Consider the following 13,835-nt stretch of genomic DNA (forward strand, 5'->3'; position numbering starts at 1 on the left):
ACTTGGAGCTGAAGTTCTTCTTTTGTTTCTGACTTCTGTTTCCTTACAGCAAAACTGCACCTTAATGATATGGGAATATCATTATGCAGATGTTTGTGGGATGGCTTTTGCACTGCAAAGCGCTGTATAAACTGGAATTCTGCATTTCAAAGATGCCTAGGTTAATTCAGGTTTTGGTGCTATAACCTCGGCATACCAAGGAAAAGGACTTGGTTTACTGTGCTGTTGTTCTCTTCCCTAGTGTTTCCTGTTTAGCTTGTGTCTGCTGTTACAATCTATCATTCATGCAGAATGAATCCCTGGGTCCCAGCCTGGTTCCTGACACTCATAACCTCACCTTAGAGATACCAGATGTCAAAGCTGTTCGTTGCGGGTCTATGAAAACACCTTCAGGGTAGAAAGGAGCGAGAGGAGTAAACATGTGAATTTTCCCTGGGGAAAGTGGGTTCATTGGGGTGGGAAAAGAAGCTGGGTAAATACCAGAGTTTGCACTGCACTTGCCAGGTGGGTTTGTTCTTTTCAGTGGCAGGCTGTCCTGTCTTAAAGATCTCTACCATTAGACCCTATCTGGCTAGATGCATGCAATGGGGACAGCTCTCTTGTTTGGAGTTCACAGGTGCTTAGGTTTTGACATGAAGTCTCTTGGATCTCTTTTCTAGACTACAGCTTTTCTGCTGCCTCTCAGAAGGCCCCGCTGAAAGGGAATGGGACACAGACAAAAGAGAACTGGGAAGCAGCCACTGTCCAGACACCAGCAGAGTTTGTAGAGCCTGACTTGCACACACCATTCTCCAGCACACTGGAGGAAGAAGAGGGACTTCTCCCTATAGACCACTCAAGAGGAGGATTGGAGAGCCTCCAGACCTCAGAGCCAGAGGTTACATCTTCTGAACCAGTGGACCAAGAAGAGTCTTTCTCTGCCCTCCTGTTTTCCACAGCCTCCACCAGGCCAGATGTTGTGACTGAGGCTGCTGTAGGAGGGCAAGAAGAGGACGCTGTTTCTCCTGGCTTAGACCTTGGGAGCAGCATGGGTCCAGGTCTTCTGCCTGTGTCCTCTGCTTTTTCTACTACTCCTGCACAGTCCCCTGGTGTTTCAGAAGAACAATCTGAGGTGACAACTGGAGATATGTGGGCTGTTGAGGGAGCAGATTCGGAACAGACTGTGACTACCACAAGTGCAGAGCTTTCAGAGCCCACGATGGAGGCTGGTGGGGAAGAACATTCAGCTAGAGATGAGTTCTTGGAGACAACAGTGGGATGGGAGATGCTGGAGCCCACAGTGTTAACTGAACTGGAGCAGACAGCAGAGATGCCTGTGGGGACACTTCCTCCTGGAGGCAGCTCCACAGACAAGCAGACTCTTTCTGGTGGTGAGCACCATCCAGTTTCCTCTGCAGCTCCGTGGGACAGGGCTGATGAGCCTGTGCTGGATCCTGTCTGGAATGACACAGAGGTAGCCACAGAGACTGTTACAGCAGAGGGGAGCTTGTCACCACAGGCTGGAGATGCCCGCATGGCCATGCTGCCAACAGAAGTGCCCTGGAATTCAGCACAGGTAGCACTGGGAGGTGGGCAGTGCGTTAGAGGTAGCAGTGGAGAAATTTAATGAACTCCTTAACCTTACCACTGCCCTGGGTCTAACTGGTGGAAGAGCTTTTCTGTTTGCCCAACCCAGCCTAAACTAAATTTTGGAGAGTTTTTCATAGCTTTTGTTAAGGGTACCCATGATTCTTGAAGAAAGCCCTTCCCCCCTCACATCTTCCCTTATGAATTGCTGCCCAAAATATTGCTTCTAAAAAACACCTACCCTCTGGGGCACACATAGCAGCAAGAGCTCCTTGTTTCTTCAGCCTCCATTATTGGAAGTGTCAGGACAAAAATGGCCCCAAGGATTTCTGAAAAGGGAGTGAGAAAGAAGTGCTATTTTTGCTGCTTCTGCTGCTGGCTGATGCAGATAACAGATGCAGAGCAGGTGGAGCAGGGTACAGAGATCTGTGAGGATGTTTGTCAAGGCGAGCTCGTAGGTGAGGAGGTGTGAGGTGAGCAGCAGTTCTTGAATCCGGCAGACTGGCAGCTGGTAAAAAAGACAAGAGGTAGGAGGATCAAACTGGCAAAAAAAGTGCCAGGGAAAGTTTTTGTTCTTTCTGTCCCAAGGTATTTGAGACCCCAAGTTTAGTCCCTCTGTACTTCCAATCCTGCCTATAAAGTTTATGGGTGGACCCAATGTCACCAGTTTAAGGACCACAGAGGCTCTTTGTCAGGTTTTGTGCTGTGCTGATCGCATACGGAATAAGGCTGCAGGTTAGAGAGTTTTCCATTGATTTCTCCAGAGTAGATACAGGTGAAATTTAAGATAGACTGTGGGAAGCTGGCACAGCAACCTTGTCCTTGCCTCATGTGCTTCTACTAAAATGAAAACACCTGGCATCCCATGTTACAAATAGAAAAATGAATCCTTCCTAGTGCAAAAAGTTAGAGTACAGTTACTTTGAGAAGCACTTCTCTGGGGTATGGCACAGCCTCTTGTGTACTCTGTACTTTAAGCAGGAGAGCTGCATTTGCTATGCAAACCCAGCTGTCTTTGTCTTGTCTTTCCAGGTGATCTGCAAAGACTGGAGCAACCTTGCGGGGAAAAACTACATCATCCTGAATATGTCAGATAACATCGACTGTGTAAGTATGTCCACAGAGATTTGATGGCAGGGGAGGAATAGTGCTTAGAGATGTGGAGGCAGGCAAAAGCTCTTGCTGTGTGCTCTCACTACAAAACATTTTAAAAGCATTAATTCTCAAAGTCCCCGTAGAGGCTGTGGAGAGAAAGGCAAAAAATATTCTTGTTCTCCAAGTGGGGAAAGAGTGGGTGGAGAGAGGATTTCTCTCAAAGTCTAGACTACAGCAGTTTCAGATTGGCTTTTCACTAACTACTGGCTGGTAGTTTGTGCCAATGCTCACCTGGTTTATCAGGAAACATTAGAGCCTTTAACATTGCACCTCTTATTTGCAGGCAACATGGCAGAATTTAGGTCTGATACTCCTTCCCTCTATTTTTTTCTTCTTCTACTTCCTCTCCTTCCAGGGTATAGTATCATTTCTCTGATGGCTCAGAGGAAAAAGGACTCCCTATTTGCCATGTGAATGGTTCGGTATCGAGAAGCTGTCGCTAAGTCTTCCCTAAGTGCCTCTTTTTCCCAACCCCTTATCTTATGTGTTATCTGCGTCTGTTAACCAGTCATGCTCTGCTAATCCAATGCCTGTCCATCCATCCCCATAAAGTTGCAGTTAATTCATGAATCCAGAGCCCCTTGTGGATCTCTGGCTCATTCACCTCTGGTAGGCCTTTTATCAGGCACTTTGAAACCAATTGTGAAAGGCTTGAGGTCAAGGTACCTTTCATAATTCTCAGAAATGATTATAAGCCTGACAGCCCGAGACCAAAATATTTCATCAGGGAACCATATTTTGTCCTTGTGTGTCTGTGTTCCTGCTTGCTGCCGCTTCAGCCATGGGCAGAGCAGGCTGATTTTGTTACTGCAGGGTGACTCTGTCACTGACCTATTTCTACTAGTGGTGAATTTCTGGTGGTTTTTTTTTTTTAGTGTTTATGTGAAATTTTGGGGGACAGCAAAAGCAGATGATTCACACAATAAAACTGTTGACTTTATTGTGTAAACCAACACTAAAAATGTTGACTGCTTTAAAGGTAGATTAAAAGCTGGTCTCTTCCCTTCTGACTAGTTTCTCCTTCGGAGAGTTTGAAGTATCTCTGCTGCAGTACACAATCTCAACTCAGAAGACCAGTCCTTGAAAACCGTATTCCTGCTGCTCTGTTTCTTTTGCATCCACAATTACTCTTTCTAGCATCTCTGTGGAGTTTAAATGCTTATTAATTTTGCAGTACATGGTAGCTTTCTTCTTTTGGTCTTCTGTTGTTTAAACCACTGGAAGGGTGAGAGCTTAAAAGCTGATGTGCTGATGTCTCTTGATAAAATTATGCCTTTACTGTTGAATCCTCGGTTCTGCCATGCTGAAAGAAGATAGTGTCCTGGGACTGGCAAGCCTGAACTGTTCTTCTACTTGATTTCATGTTTCAGAACATATTTCCCAATGAGTGATTTGTGCATTCTTCCTCGTTATTTAAAGGGACAGTTGTCGACATAGATATCTAAACACAAACATTGCTTCATTCCCTTTCTCCCATTATCACTTTGCATGGCTGAAACTGGAATCAAGCTCTTCTCCTTTCCGCCACTGTTGACACAGTTTGTTTCCTACCCCTTGCTTAGTCTGGGCAGCTCACCTACCCTCTGCCTGTCCCTTTTTGTTTTCTGGTTTCTGTATCTGAAACCTGCGTAGTTTGGATTTCTGGGACTGTGAGGCAGAATCTGCATTGCAAGTGCCATAGCTTAAATTAACATGGAGATTCTTAAAACATTTCTTGTTTGATGCCTGGTTCAGTACGGAGTCCTAGTGAAAAGCCAAGGGACAATGAGAGAGCCCAGCCCCTTGCACAGAGCCACACCTTGAATGTTAATGTTCTTTATAGTGCTGGGCATTTACCTGCTGCAAGGTTCGTGTCTGTATTGCTGGGTTAAGCTGGAAGCCTCTTCATCTCTTTAAAAGGCTCTGGACAGGTCAGTTGCTTTAGTCCCTCTTGGCACATCTCCCAGTCAGTACAACCGGGAATTTTGTTTAAGTGAGGACTGCAGGATCTGACCTGATGGTGGTACCTGGCTGTGTTCAGAAGGTGACCTCTAATTCTGCTCATGTGCTTTCAGGCTCCTTTACAGCTCCTTTTTCTCTGCAAAGGAGAATTCCTTGGTAGTCTGCAATCCCTGCTTTCCCTGTGATTAGAAACTTCTCACCTCTGTTGCCCTGCTCTAGGGCTATACTACTCCCCTTTCCTCCACATCCCCCAGAACAGAACCTCAGACTGGCAGCAGAAGCCACAGCTCCACAGCACCATGCTGCATCCTTGCACTGTTGCTCCGGCCTCCCTGCTCACTGCTCATGCCAAAACCCATAACCTGATGAGACAAGGCACTGGCAGGCCCTTGTGATTCAGGCCCCAGTCATCGGTGTCTTTTCCAATTAGGCCTTTTTCGGCACAAGCCTGTGCCTGCCTTGAGCGCTTCAAATTGCCATGGCAACAAGAGCTCTCCATTTTATTAATCATCTGTGTGGCCTTCAGGTTGACATGGCAACTGGAGATAAGAATAGAAACGCAGGAGTGGGAAAGCAGTGAAGGAGCCTGCCGAGGGATGGCTGGAGCATGTCAGGCCAAGCTGCACCTGCTGACCCAGTACTGGCTACAGGGAAAAGTCTGGCTGGTTCTTGCTTTATGTGATGATGTTGCTTCAGGATTCCTGTGTGCTGGGCTTGGCATGAAGTGGGGTATATGGTGGCCACAGGAGTTCAGGAAGCAGGACAGGCATGTCCTGAGACCTGCATGGGTTCAGTCTGGGCACGGAGGCTGCTAAGGGGAGCAATATCCCAAGTTTAGCATTGCTAGCTTTTGGGTGCACCTGATGCAGGGGTCTTTGCCATGCAGTCTTGTGAGCCCTGAAGTGCTACGCCTGCCATTCCCACCACAGCTCACCAATGTCCCTTTCCCATGGCAGGAAGAATTTCGGCTGGAGAGGGGTCCCCAGCTGCTGGCACTGGTGGAGGATGCTTTCTCCAGACAGACAGATGGGCTGCAGGACCACTGGCTGATCTCTCTGAGCAAACCCAATGAGAATGACAAGCACTTGCTAATGACACTGGCAGGGGAACAGGGTAAGTGCTGGAAGGAGTATTCCTGTGATAGGGGTTGTTTTTAGGGTGCTTCCAAATGGATATGCTTAGCCATGTTGAAAGGAATTTTTGCTCTTTTTGCAATTCAGTCCCACCAGTTCCCAGTGTTAAAAGAATTCAAGGAATGGAGTGGCTTGTCCCTCACCGTTTGCACTAAGCTTGATCTGCACTTCACTTCCTGCTTTCCTCTCTCCCTGAATTGCCTTCACATGAACATTTGTCAGCTTTTTCCCTGTGCTTCTGTGCTGTCCTCCATGACAGACCTCTGCTATGGCAGAGCACGACAGCTGGCTCTTAGGTCACTTTTTTTAACTTCTTGCTTAACTTTCATCTGTACTTGGCCAGTCCTGATGGTGCCTCTTGCATTCCCAAAGTAAAAAGAGCTGACACTAGAGGCAAGTTGTGCTGGGGGCATTTTAACATCTTCATCCCCTTCTGGAAAGTGAATGCTTTTCTTTTTTTTAATACAGCTTCTGCTTCATGCTAGAGGCTTCTAATGTTGACATTGTGGCTTATATGAGGAAAGCAATATTCTAAAAAGCCCTGCAGTAGTAGGAAAATAGAGCTAACATTTAAGTGATATTTGCTGTATCGATGCCTTAAATCATTACATCTCTTCTAAGTCCTTAGGCTGAACCATGTACCAATGAAAAGGTTCTGGTAAGCATTTGGTCTTCTAAAAGAAAGGGAGAGGACATCTCCCTTCCTAGAGGGGGGATAGAAAATAAAAAAGAAAACACAGGTCTGAGCAAGCACAACCAACAATAGGATATATCCCTGAGTTTAGAAACTTAAGGAAACAAAATATTTTCTACTCTGGAAAGTGCTTGTGTTAGGTTCCTCTTTACTGCTGAACAAGTGAAAGTAGAAGTGGGCCTCAGTCTCTAAATCCTCCCTGTTTGTGCTCATCATGTTGGGAGAACATCCCAGGAACTCAGGGCTCAGGAGAGGCTTGCTTGGTGTGGGCTGGTGATTCCCTGGCTAAAGCTTCTGCTCAGAATGGAGCTATTACAGGACATCTCTTGCAGAATCTGCTGTTGTGTCAGGAACACTACCTTTCCAAAGTGTCCTGCAATGCAAAACACACTTGCTAAGGGATGTGATAGGTGAACTTGGATTTCTGAGGAAATATACTAAGTGCTGTAGCTCAGGATTGGGTTGAGCTGGCAAGGGTGGGGAGCTTGTCTGGGCAGGATAAGTACTTGCCTCTATGCTTCATTGGCTGCTGGGAAGGTATCGAGATGCCTCTAGTGTCAGTTCATGCCTGGATTTTTTTTTCCCTCTTTGAAGAACATTTGGGAGTACCCTTGGTGTTATGGTCCTTGAATTTTCAGTCTAAATCTGAAGTACCAATGAACAAAAAAGCATGTGTTCCCCTGCTTCCATTTTTGTTGGGCATTTCACAGTGATGAGTTCATCTAACTCAGTTAACTTGAGCTGAACATGCAGCACTGATCTCTATCTCCTTCTTTACAGGTGTCATCCCTACAAAAGATGTTCTCATGGCACTGGGGGATGTTAAGAGGAGCTTAGCTGAGGTAAAGGCCTGTCTACTTGCATCCATCCTTTAAGACTGGCTATACAATTAAAATAAGCACCGTGCAAACTGAGAGGCATCTCAGTCTAACCAAGTGCTGAACCCACAGCAGGCACACAGATTAATCTGACACTTGGCAAAGTCCCTTCTGTCCTCTCTGGTAGTTGCCAGATCATCAAATATCTGTTCCCATTAAGAGAGAAACTGTGGGTTATTCCCTGCCTGTTCTTCTGGTTTGGTTTTGAAGTTGCTTTTCACACGTTCATTTTGTTGGGCTACTTGGTCTCATACCTTCCACACTCTTGCCTGTGGCAATGTGAGTGCTGCAGAGCCCCAGAATCAGCCCTGCTGATTTCCATATGCTGGCTGTTGCTAGTTGCTCACTCTTTGCTGATGGAGGTGGGAGAGGTGACTGTACTAGATGGGACACATTCACACACCTTTCTTCTGCTATCTCAGGGTCTGCTTTTCACTTCATTTAGATAACTGCCTTCACAAAGGCAGGCAGAGAACCACCGGTGACTGATGTCAGATTCCACTGCTGGCTGCCTCCTGTCCTCATGTATTTGCTTCTAATCTTAGGCAACTTGGAAGAGTGAAGAGATGAGGGCAAAATAGTCCCATGATCTGAGTTTGACACTTAGGTTTTGAAGGCCTGATTCTGCTGCCTTTTTTTTTCTTTCCTTTATTTTTTTTTTTCTCCCCTTATACACTCTTGGAGTAACTCTGCTGACTTTAGCATTAGAATTGGACCACCACCTTGCTGGATGTCTCCTCTCAGGTTTTTCCCTGACCTAACAAACTGGTGCAGTTAGATAAAGCAAATTAAGTGCTCAGTGCATTATTGATTGGCTTACAGCAGAGAAAGTGCTAAAAAGTCAACTTTGTAGAAATAGTGTGACTGAAGTATCAGCAGCTAGAACTGTCCAGAAAGGGTTCACGTCAGCGTGAGGATTGAATTCTGTGTACAACAACACCCCCATGTTAACATGTATTCTACCACAGTAGTCCACTGCCTGCCCCTGACTCTACAGCTCTATCAATAATGAAACATTGCTCACTGCACTGACCTTGCACCAGCATGGACTTGGAAAGAAGAGGGAGGATATTCTCTTACATCCATCATACTTAGTATTGAATTGTTACATAACCAGGCTGGAATCCACTGAGTCATAGGGAATGATGTTGAGTTTTGCCAACAATTAAAAGGGAACTGAATCTTGGATATTTTCTCCTGTGAAAGCCTCCTTATCTTGCATGCTGGTGTGATTCTTGTGCAGGCAGTCAAGGCAGGATTATGCCCACTGACACTTGGCTGATTGGCCAGCTCTCAAGGAAGATGGTGTTAAATTTGTTCATGTGCCTTCTAGTCATGTAAGACAGTGGACATCCTGGCTCCCTAACCCTGCCTTTTAGATCCTCTGCCCACAGTGATGGTCTTGTACTTAAACCCAGAAAACTGAGCAGATCCAACCTGATGGCAGGCCAGGGGATTTAGTTTACTACTTCTTTCCTTGCTTACTTTCAGATTGGTATCCAGAACTATTCAACCACCACAAGCTGTCAGTCACACCCCAACCAGACACGCAGTGATTATGGGAAACTCTTTGTGGTACTGGTGATCATTGGCTCCATCTGTGCCATCATCATTGTATTGGGGCTCATATACAACTGCTGGCAGAGGCGCCTGCCAAAAATGAAGAACATGGTGAGCACTGGATGGGGGGGAGGGTGGTTGGATTCTAATTCTGTGGGATGAAGGGATTTGGAAAGTTGAGGGAGATTGTTTTTCCCCGTCCACTTTGTGAACATAGCTGGATACACTGCTGGAGGAGCAGTGAAGCTGTTTAGGCATAAAAGAGACGTAAACCTGCACACCTCTTGATGTGCTCAGGATGGTTCACTTCTGCTGCAGGGTTCAGGAATAAATTTAGCATTCAGCAGCACTAAGGCCTATTCTCACTTGTCTGTGTGCTCCTCTCCCTCCTTTGCAGTCACATGGTGAGGAGCTGCGCTTTGTTGAGAACGGCTGCCATGACAACCCCACCTTGGATGTGGCTAGTGACAGCCAGTCAGAAATGCAGGAGAAGAAGCAAAGCGTGAATGGTGGAAACACCATCAATGGCCCTGACAGCTGGGATGTCCTGATCAATAAGCAGGCGAGCGAGGATGTGGATGTGTTTGAGGAAGACACACATCTTTAGAAAAAGAAGAGAGGGATCAACCCCCTTAAATATAATCGTCTCTCTCCTATCTTGACTGATGGACCATGGGATCAAGTGGCTTATCAGGAACAACTTAAAGGCTCTGGATTGGTCAGATTTTTTTGGGCAAGCTTTCCCGATGGAAGTCCTGAGCCTGCATCTGTGGCTTGGAGCCAGGAGGATCACTGAACAGAAGGAAGTGGGGATGGGTGGGTGGGTAGGTCTCTGTGTGTGTGTGTTCCTATCAGCAGCACCAATGCTTTCATCACCTTTAAATGCACTTACTGTAGTTCTCTGGTAGTGGCTGAGAGTGACTGGGCTTGAAAAAACGGAGTTGAGGCTAAGTCTAGCACTAAGAGTCCAGCTTTGGGGAATGAATACACTTAAGAGTCCTGCTGAAATTATTTCAGCCAGATCCTGACCTTGATACATCTGGATTTTTATTCAGTCCCTGCAGGTTCTGTAAAATGTATGAGCTGTTCTGGATGGGAGTGACAACTATGTTGATATCTTGGGCTGAGTTTGCATTCCACTCCATGAGAAAAGCTTTTTCTAGCAGTCTAGCATTCAGATGTTTACGTCTGGGAAGAACATCTCAGTGTCATCTCTCTTTTTCTTTTTCCTCCTCAATCTCGCACCCCTAAACAGCCCACGCTCCTTTTTCACTTCCACAGCTCCAAGCTGAGCTTGCAAAGTCTGAGCACTTTACCCTTGTTTGGCTTATTGCAGAGAATTTGGTGCCATGGTGCAGCATCTCAGCTGGAAGTTTGTGTTAGGTTGGAGAGTTGTTCAAAAAGGACCTTTGCCCTCTTTCACCTAACAGCCTATGAAATTAGCAGCAAAGTATCCCTCATCTCGGTCTTAGATTGGTAAGACCTTTCTACTCCTATTCCATTTTCCAGGATAGTTTGGTTTTGGTTAATCTTTTTGAGGTAAGCATAAAGGCTGTGGGAAACTTTTAACAGGGAGAAAAGTGAAAACTCAAACTGATAATTTTCTGACCCTTTTGTTTCCTTTCCAGGATCCTGCCTTGACGTGTGAAGTGTTTAATGTCATATTGGTGTAAATCAGGGTAACTCTTTAAAATTGCTGCATTCAAACAAGTGTAAAAGCCTGTTTAGATGAGAAGCAGATCTAAGAGCTCCCCAATGAATGTTTCTCAGGCATGCCTTAGGCAACTTTGAGGCCCCAACTCCCTGAAGATGTGTGAAAAAAGGCACGTGAATATGCATAATTGTTCTTTGAGCCCTGTCTAAATTGAGACTTGAGACTACTTTCAAGCCTGGAATCCCCGAACATTTGTTTCTTCTATTATCAAGGGATTGAGGGACTTGCTTAGGTCAGTGGCAACGCTATTCCTGTCCATTATGATGATCTGCTTGCTTGCTTACAGCAAGCAGCTTCACGTTTGGTCTTTAAGTTAGACCTTGTACAGAAAGACTCCAGATATGCAGTCTGTAAATCTATCTCTGTATGTGTAGGTATTTTTAGCATGTTCATCCCTGATGTAAGTCCCTAAAGTCAAGGTACAAAAGAGTCTGTTTCATTTTGCATTGCGCTTTGCATACAAACTGAATCACAGATCACCTTGATGTAGGACCAGCTTGGTAAGTCTATTCAAGGAAAGTGATAGCCTTCGGTTTCCTATCCAGATTCCAGTTTTCAGTGTTTATTCTACCTATGTTGTGGTGTGACCACCAGCTCCTTTTGTATCTTGTTGGCAGAGCTGCAGATACCCAGAGGAGTTCCCTCTCCTGCCCCCTAGCAGTTGATAATGGGGGTGGCTGGTGTGGGGGAGCAGTCAGAGCACATTAATGGCCACGTGTGGCCATTTGCTGACCATCCCTCACTTGATGACTCCTGCTGAATTAGGTGGGTTTGTGCAGTGAAACTGCACAAGTTCATTGGCTGTGTTGATGGCATTTTGGGCTTCACAGGATTAAATGCAAGTTGTTAATATAATATGGTGAGTAAATTTAAAGCATGGAGTTTAAATTTGAGTTTGTATAGCATTTAGCATAACAGGGCCTGGCATGGCTGTGGCCTTTAGGCAGTTTCACTGTATAAATGTTTCTAAGTCCAGTAATCTTCACTAAATACGTTTCCTTGTTTGTTTGTTTTTTTAACCCAGTGGCTATTATAAAGGTAAAGCCACCAGTCAGATGTGAATTAGATCATACACAAAACACTTTCTTGGTGCACTTCATTGCTAGGAGCTGCTTTGCCACCTTTTCTCTCTGTGCTATTAATTAAGAGAAACAACAGGGTGCTGATAAAGTATGCTTCCTGCTGGACTCAGCACCTCCTGATCTGGTCTAAGTCTTCAAACTCTAAAGAAAGCAAGGAGGACACTGAGGCTTACTAATAGCCTTGCAAATCCTCCTGGTTCGCTGCCCTGGATTTTTACAGCCTGACTATATTCTAGAGCCTGTAGTGGATTCCTCTGAATCTGGAGTGCTCCAGGATATCTTGAGAGTGCCTGAAGGTGGCTATCACAAAGACCAGGACAATATTCTGATGTCTCTGACTGGGGGGGTGTTGACTTGGCTGTATGATCTCAGTTTATCTCCGGAAATCTTCTGGCTAATAGCATTTCACTGTAGTCTGGTGATCTTTTTATTCCCTTTCCACTTGTTTTTTATTTTTTATTTTGCTCTGTATTGTTTTTTGCACTAGGTCGATCTTGTTAAGTCAATTGCACTGTTGTCCTCTCCTGCAAGCCCTGCAGATGGGTCACTTCCCGGTACATGGCAGGCTGGGAAGTGCTGTAGAAAGGCTGTCTGTAGCCCATATCACTTTGTTGTTCGGAGCCTGGGTCCGGGTCTGTACAGGGAGGACTTAAAAAGGAAGAGAAACTTTATCACTTGTTGTGGGAAACTTTTCTATCAATTAAATGTAGTTAAACTTCTTTTTAACAAAGACTGTCAAAGCCGGACTTCTCAGAGAGGTGCACCGGGCTCCAGAGCAGACAGAAGACAGTCATGCCTGGAAAAGTGTTTTCCACCTCCCAGGACTTTTGCTGTTGTCCCATCTGCTAAACGTTTGATGGCACTGACACCTGGTGGCTGCTGAAGAGTTGGAAACAAAGTCAAAAGAGGACGTTCTTCCCTTCTCTTTATCTATGGATATTTGTTTCCTGTGACTTGCCTAGAACAGTCACCTGCTTTACTCACAGGGGCTGCTGGAATCACTTGTGAGCAGAGGGGCTGCCACTGAGCATGGACGGGATGATTTGTGCAAGGATGTCATTGTCTGTAAAGAGATGGGATGTTCTCCTGTGTCACCAGCGTAGGGGTCCAGGACTATGGCCAGAAGTCAGAGGCTCTGCCTGGAAGCACATGTGGTTCGTCAGAGCTCAGTGGGTGATGGCATGAATGACTCTGTGCCCCAGAGCTGCAGTGTTGGCATCGGCTGGATGCACGGCCAGGGGCAGAATGGCTCCACCTCTGTGGGACAGCAGCCAGATGGGGCAGGAATGGCCCAGCTGCAGATTGCTTCCAGATCTTGCTGAGATATCCTGAATAGGGTCTGCAAAGAAGGGGGTAGAACCACACGTGCTGAGCCTTTGACTCCTGCAAGCCTGCCTCGTGGTGTGTCAGGTGTAGAGAGACAGAGCTGCCTGATAACTGCTGAGCTGTGCTATCTGTAACACGAGCTGCCAGCGTTCTACCCATCACCTCGGGGCGGAGCACGCAGTGTGAAATAGAGGCACGGCAGTGCACGGATGATTGCTCCACGACCTTGAAGCAGCTCAGCAGCCTCCCACCACGGCTGGTGCCCTCTGCAGCTCCTCTGTTGCCAGTCCTTTGCAGGGACCTAGGAGCAGCTCAGCCCTTTGCCTGCTGCTTTCACCCTGCTGGCAGCCCTTCTGTGAGCCCAGCCCGGCCACTTCGCAGCCCTCCTTCCTGCTGGCCCCCCAGCTGGCCGCCAGCCCTGGTCACTACTTGGGCAGTACAAACACTTGTGTCTGGCCCTGCAAGCGCCGAGGCCCTGGATTTGGTTTCTTTGCAATAAAACGCACCTCTGTGGTGTCTGACCACTGACCCGACCGGCCTCTGCTTGTCTGTCTTGTTCCTCTTTCCTATCCCATCTCTCGTAGCAGGGCCCCCCAACTTTCCCAGCAGCAGAACCGGATCCCCCCGGCCCCTGCCCTTTCTGACCCGGAGTGAAGCCCCCTGCCCTCGCTCCTGCTCCTACGCGCAGCCCCCGCGCTGCCCCCCAGACCCACAGCGGCCGGGCGGCGGTTGGTCCTCCAAGCCGCGTGGTGGCGCTGCGCATCGACTCGCTTCCTCCCTGCGGCG

At 46.8% G+C, this 13,835-nt stretch overlaps 1 protein-coding gene across 1 annotated transcript in view; it reads left to right on the forward strand.

The window, feature by feature from the left end:
- The window catches only part of PODXL2 (podocalyxin like 2), a 31,508-nt gene extending 17,931 nt beyond the window's left edge, over positions 1–13,577 (forward strand). Inside the window, exons 3-8 of the mRNA XM_072347308.1 lie at positions 660–1,555; positions 2,599–2,673; positions 5,619–5,775; positions 7,270–7,331; positions 8,859–9,038; positions 9,325–13,577. Coding sequence (XP_072203409.1) covers positions 660–1,555; positions 2,599–2,673; positions 5,619–5,775; positions 7,270–7,331; positions 8,859–9,038; positions 9,325–9,534 — 1,580 coding nt within the window. The 3' untranslated portion in view covers positions 9,535–13,577. The remainder of the gene's footprint in view (positions 1–659; positions 1,556–2,598; positions 2,674–5,618; positions 5,776–7,269; positions 7,332–8,858; positions 9,039–9,324) is intronic.
- The last annotated feature ends 258 nt before the right edge of the window (positions 13,578–13,835 follow it).

Source organism: Excalfactoria chinensis, chromosome 12 (genome assembly GCF_039878825.1).
Source record: "Excalfactoria chinensis isolate bCotChi1 chromosome 12, bCotChi1.hap2, whole genome shotgun sequence".
In the NCBI taxonomy this organism is placed as follows: domain Eukaryota; kingdom Metazoa; phylum Chordata; class Aves; order Galliformes; family Phasianidae; genus Excalfactoria; species Excalfactoria chinensis.